The sequence below is a fragment of the Coenobita brevimanus genome, chromosome 75 (assembly GCF_032717465.1).
Source record: "Coenobita brevimanus isolate Jiangsu-jjx chromosome 75, ASM3271746v2, whole genome shotgun sequence".
In the NCBI taxonomy this organism is placed as follows: domain Eukaryota; kingdom Metazoa; phylum Arthropoda; class Malacostraca; order Decapoda; family Coenobitidae; genus Coenobita; species Coenobita brevimanus.
Window position 1 is genome coordinate 18,918,913 of NC_137028.1, and position 6,000 is coordinate 18,924,912.

At 39.2% G+C, this 6,000-nt stretch overlaps 1 protein-coding gene across 2 annotated transcripts in view; it reads right to left on the reverse strand.

The window, feature by feature from the left end:
- frc (UDP-sugar transporter UST74c fringe connection) overlaps positions 1-1,889 on the reverse strand; it is an 84,548-nt gene extending 82,659 nt beyond the window's left edge. For both annotated transcript variants that reach the window (XM_080278875.1, XM_080278874.1), the window contains exon 1: positions 1,487-1,889. Coding sequence is in view for 1 of the 2 variants with exons in the window: in XM_080278874.1 (XP_080135000.1) it covers positions 1,487-1,523 (37 nt within the window). In the remaining variant the exon portion in view is untranslated. The remainder of the gene's footprint in view (positions 1-1,486) is intronic.
- Between the last annotated feature and the right edge of the window lie 4,111 nt (positions 1,890-6,000).

The following is a 6,000-nucleotide window of genomic DNA, read 5'->3' on the forward strand; positions in this document are numbered from 1 at the left end:
GGCATTAGAAGTATGGAAAATACTTAGGCCTTGCAGTGTACAGGAGACTGTACTTACAGAACGTCTGTGGCTGCCTCCTCTAACTCTCTAAGGCTCTGGTTGTTTTGAAAATGCTCTTGAAGCACGTATAGTAATCCAGTGTTGTGCTACACTTAATTCTTTGCACTGTGAGTTATATCTGTTTAACATTGCACATTCTACTTCTTTGCACCATGCTAGTTTCAACCGCCACTTTGCACGCCACACTCAATCCTTTGCGCTCGAAATTCTAATTTCTTAACACGCACAACACTGTAAATTCCCCTGTGGTCTGGTGGGGAGGTATTGCAGTTTATTCACTGTTTATTCATAAAAAATGAGCATGTGTGGCATCCACTGCGACGGACGTCTTCCCTGAACGAAGGTTAGGCAGTAACTGGGGACAGGGTTGCCAGATCTGAACTTGGCCACATTACCAAACTCCTCAATTTTCATTACTAAACTTAACTTTTCATTACCAGGTTCTTACAGGAAGCATTTATTCTTCACTGATTATATGTAAATGGAAATAATCACTCTCCTTATAATCAGCATCATGTTTATTTTTGCACTATGTATGCTAGCAGATTAATAAAAAAAAGCAGACAGGTCCACCGTCTCCATTCTCTATATCTTCATACATGTGAAAAGTCTGTTTGGTAATAGATCATGCTGATTCACTACCATACCAAATGAACTTTTCAGTACCAAATTGGCCCACATTTGGTTATGAAAAATACCAAATGGCAACCGTGACTGGGGAGGGGGGAGGAAGGAAGGGGTAAAGGGACCATGGTGTAAACAGCTGCTTGGCACTGCGCAACACGTGGTAATTTCAAATTATGGGTGGGGAAAAAATTGGATTTGGAGGGGATTTTTTTCTTTTTTTTGGCAATTTTTGGGTTCTGAAGGTCCAGGCCTACCATGTCCGGTAAGTGGGGAGCCCAGAAAGTACAGGGATTACTGTAATTTTATTAAGCTTTTAAGGCTTCATATTCCTGAACTGGTCATTTCCTTCTTTGGTCAATGCTGATGACTCCATACTTATTTTAACATAAATCGACAGTTAGGCATACCACAGCAGTGCCACAGGAGAAAAACTGGTAATGGTACACTCCTTAGAATTCAGAATGATTTTGGTAAACTTATGGGATATCATTATATATTCTAAAAAACATACAGGCACTGCGCTGCAGTCTAATGGTGCCCTTTCAAAGCTACCATTTCCCAAGTAGGCCTTATGGTATGTGCTTGAACCATGAATTACTGTACCTGTATATCATGACAACCTACAAATTTTTGAAAAAGGCATCAACAGTGTCTGAGTCATGTTTCCCTGCCTCTCTGCTTGCAGAGATAAGTTAACAAATGCAAGACAACACTGCATGATAATTGGTTCTGTTTCAAATACACTAAATCAAACCACCAAAGAAAAGAAATAATTGCATGCTGCATGTATGTTAAATACCTGGTATTGGAGTATGCAGAGCAGTGTAAATACCCATTGTCACGTACTATGTCACTGGCGTTAGCATATACCTGCGCAACGTCCCGGTGGTACCACTTGAGGTTTCAGTTGATAACACCATGTCCAGGGGAGGATGGCTTTGACGTGTGACGTGTCCAGTTGAGCTGAGACATCCACGGAGGTACCGGGCACTCCTCTTCTGTTATGCCACACACGGACACTTTTCACCACTTAGGTTGATTCAGTCCTTTGTATTCTGGTAAATTACCTTCATGTTAACTAATAAAATCCATGGAGACATACAAAATTTGATGTCATTTCCGATGACCACACACGCACCTAATCAGTCATGCAACGCTAACCCTACCCTCCGAAGGGTCCTCAGAGACTGATGTGACGAAGCCCTAGCCAGCCGCCGAGCCGCCAGCGGCCAGACGCTTTACCAACTATCGGGGTAAATTCACAGGTAGCATTGTTCGCTCACTTTCAGCTTGGGCCTGTCATCATCCGGTATTACCAAAGCATATCTAAATATCACAAGTTAAACAGATACTGATGAGACTTTTTCCTACACAGATTTTGGAAAGCTGTGAAACAAATGTATGAAAAAATACCCATTATAAGGTCAGATAATCTCGTTACCTCTTTAATTGATTAAATAGGTTTTCTGAGGTGATATCAAGTATTATGAGGCTCATTTGAAGGGAACGAAAAGTTTCTGATGCGAATATATTTTTATGCCTAAGGGGTTATGACTTTTTCAATGTATGTATTCTACACAGAGTTGTTTATGATGGCGCCTGGAGGGGTAGTCTTAGTCCACGCCCTGCTAGTAACATCAGCAGTATGTCGCGTCCATGAAGGTAAACAATTATAATGGTAAATCTATGAAGGACTTATCGCTCTTCCCTAACTGTGTAATGGAATATTCGAAAAATGCCGTACTTTTTACGGGCTAAACAGCATGCATACTTAGTGGCGCCAGGATGTCTGAATTTTAGTGAATTTAAGGAACTTTATAAAGACTCTTATTTATATTACTAAAGCTTTGATATTTGAAAAGGGTGAAAATATAGTGTATCGCCTCCTTTAAAAACCAATGTATCAACGAAGTTTTAATGGTACGAGAAAGTAGACCCATTAACCAGACTCATCTCCACTAATAATCTCATTTATCTTAACTTTGCTGCCACAAGACGATAATGCTCATCCTAGGAGAGTTCCTTCCTTGTATTGTACATAGTAAGAGTCAACCAGTCTGGGCCCACAGATTATTTATTATAGTTTTGGTCCATTTCACATTTTAACTGTGAAGCTTAGGTTTTTCACATTATTATTATGCATTTCGGACTCATTTCAGTCAGGCGTGACTAACTTGGCTTTTAATATACAGTATTCCCATATTATGACTGATATTCAGGAAGGAGGAGGCCCTTGTGGAATGTGGGGTTATATTGTGTGGTGGAACAAGTTTGTCATTATCATTGATTATTTTTGGATTTTTCAGATGTTTATATATTTAAAACTTTATGCTGAGTGGGCTTGTCATTGCCGCACACAATGCTTCATAGTGTGACTACTGTTTTACAAGGGCTTAGGTTGTCTGCCAGTTCCTTTGAACATTTTTCTCATTGCTGTTAAGATTTAAGCACCATGTTTGCCAAATCTTAAGTTAATGTTGGTGGTTATATATCAGAACTTTTGCTTACATGGCAAAAGTGGAGAACTTCTGTTAAAACTGAGTATATGGCAGTGTTCCTCCACAAGTAAATAATTTACGAGTCAGTCATCAAACAACACAGCGTAATCTCCAAAATATATAGTGAAATACCTTTATCTACCTGTATATCCTTTTTTATGTACAGGATAGTTTGTCAACTTTATAAATTACAGGCTGCAATGATGTATATAAATTCAGTTGTCTTTTGTTATGTAAGCAGTAAAGATAGAGTAGATATATTAAAGGATGAAACAGATCATAATCCATAAATACTGTACAGTATATGGTTTGAGTACAGTATTTATAAAATTGTGCAGTATTAATACTGGACAATACATACTGTATAACTGTACCAAAATATCCCCTTTTCACACTGAAAATATTATTGTCAATGTAATACTACAGAATATTGTATAATATGTTGGAAATGACATGATTCTGTGCAGTACATAGTTTGACTGAAATGTGTAATCCTTAGATTCTGAATACTGAACTCATCCAAAATTGGCATACAGGTATTTTATTTTCTTTGTAGCTTTCAGTACGGTATATGAACAGTTTATCCACATAGATAACCCAGAATCCAATCAGATATCAGGTAGAATAAACCAAGCACCAAAAATTTGAATGGGACAACAAAACTCATTATGGGATGCAGATAAGTGACTGATCCATAGTAACAGGTGAATAATATGGTGGAAAGGAAAACACAGAAAAGAGGTTGATATTTTTATTTCTCCAAATCTTGTAAATGTGATGTGTGTAGTCCAAAGTATGAGAGATTTAAAAGAATTTAACGTAGGCCTCCTGTGTTTCCCCTCCCACCCACTTTGTTCAGATGCAGGAAAGGTGGATCGGCAAGACTTCAGTTGGTGCTGCCATGGTTGTTCTAAAAAACACAGTTTCTAGTATCAATAATGCCACCCAAACTAATTCTGCTGTGCATCTCCTTTGCAGGATAAATAGGACATAGCAATACAATGATGTAAATACTAGAGTTGTATCCAGTCTAGTATATCAATATTAAATCAAGATTTTATTATTTGTTAATATATTCTCCATGCATGATTTGTAATAAATACAAACAGAATGACAGTGTGTTTCCTCTGTCAAACTATTAAACCAAAAATAATGAACTTTTATCATAGGTAAATAAGCACTGTACATTTTATAGCTATTAAAGTAAGAAGAGAGTGGATGAGGAATTTGGAAGGAATTTGAGTGTAAAGTGGAGGGACTGTAAGAAAATGTTCTGGAAAGAGGTGAAGAGAGGAAGACAGGGTGGAAGTGAGGTTACCAGGGGAGTGAAAGATAAAAATGGTAGATTATCAGTGGAGAAGGGAGAAAAAGTGAGCAGATGGAGAGAACACTTTAAGGAATTGTTGAACATACAGGATGGAAGTAATGCGAGTATAAGTGGCTGGGGAATGGCTGGGAGAAGGAGTAAGGTGAGAAGACAGGAAGAAATCAGTAAAAAAAAAAAGGATAGAAGTTGTGGAAGCAATGAAGAAAGTTAAGTTGGGGAAAGCCCCAGGAATTGATGGAGTGTGTGGTGAAATGCTGAAGCATGAGGGAGAGATAGTGGTAGAATGGATGTGAAAGATGTGCAGATTGGCCTGGGAGGAAGGTAGTGTCCCGGAGGATTGGAAGTCAGGTATAATTATTCCCTTGTACAAAGGAAAAGGGGAAAAAGAAGTGTGTGGTAATCATAGGGGCATTTGTCTTCTTAGTACCATATAATAGGAAAAGTGTATGGTAAGATACTTATTGACAGAGTTAGAGAAAGAACAGAGGAATTAGTTGGAGAAGAACAGGGAGGCTTTAGAAAGGGAAGAGGTCGTGTAGATCAGATATTCATTCTTAGATCTTTAGTGGAAAAGTTTCTAGAGAAGGGAAAGAAGTTGTATGCGGCTTTCATGGATTTGGAGAAAGCATATGACAGGGTGGATAGACAAGGATTGTGGAAAGTGTTAAGAATATATGGAGCAGATGGGATGTTGTTGAATGCTGTGAAGAGTACTGGTATGTATGATGGTGCTAAGGCTGCAGTGCGTGTGGATGGTGAACTGAGTGAATTTTTTTCTTTGAAGGTTGGGTTGAAACAGGGATGTGTCATGTCTCCATGGTTGTTCAATCTGTACATGGATGGAGTAATAAAAGAGGTACAAGGTAGGGTAGTGGATGTTGGAATGGCCCTGGTGAGAGAGGATAGTGTTTGGAAACTCCCTATACTGTTGTTTGCAGATGATACTGTGTTGTTGAGTGAAGACGAAGGGGAGCTGCAAAGCTTGGTGGATGAGTTTGGGAGAGGGTGTAAGAAACGGAATCTAAAGGTGAATGTAGGGAAGAGTAAAGTGATGGTCTTTGAGAGAGGTGAAGTCAGTGAATGTACAGCGAGGTTGGATGGTGAGGAATTGGAAAATGTGGGTACGTTTAAGTACTTGGGTAGTGTGATGAGTAAGGATGAAGGTTTGGAGGGTGAAGTGCTTGAAAGGGTACAGCAGGGAAGAAAGGTTGCTGGTTCTTTGAAAGCAGTGATAAGAAACAGGGAAGTGAGCATGGAAGTGAAAAAGTTACTACATGACGGTATTGTGATACCAACTCTAACGTACGGAAGTGAAGCTTGGATGTTGTTGGAAGGACACAAGTCAAGAGTGAGAGCAGTGGAAATGAGTTATTTAAGAGGAGCCTGTGGAGTCACATGGAGAGACAGGCTGATGAATGAGGATATAAAGGAGCGTTGTGGTGTGGATGTGGATGTGATAGGAAGCGTTATGAGGAACACACTGAGGTG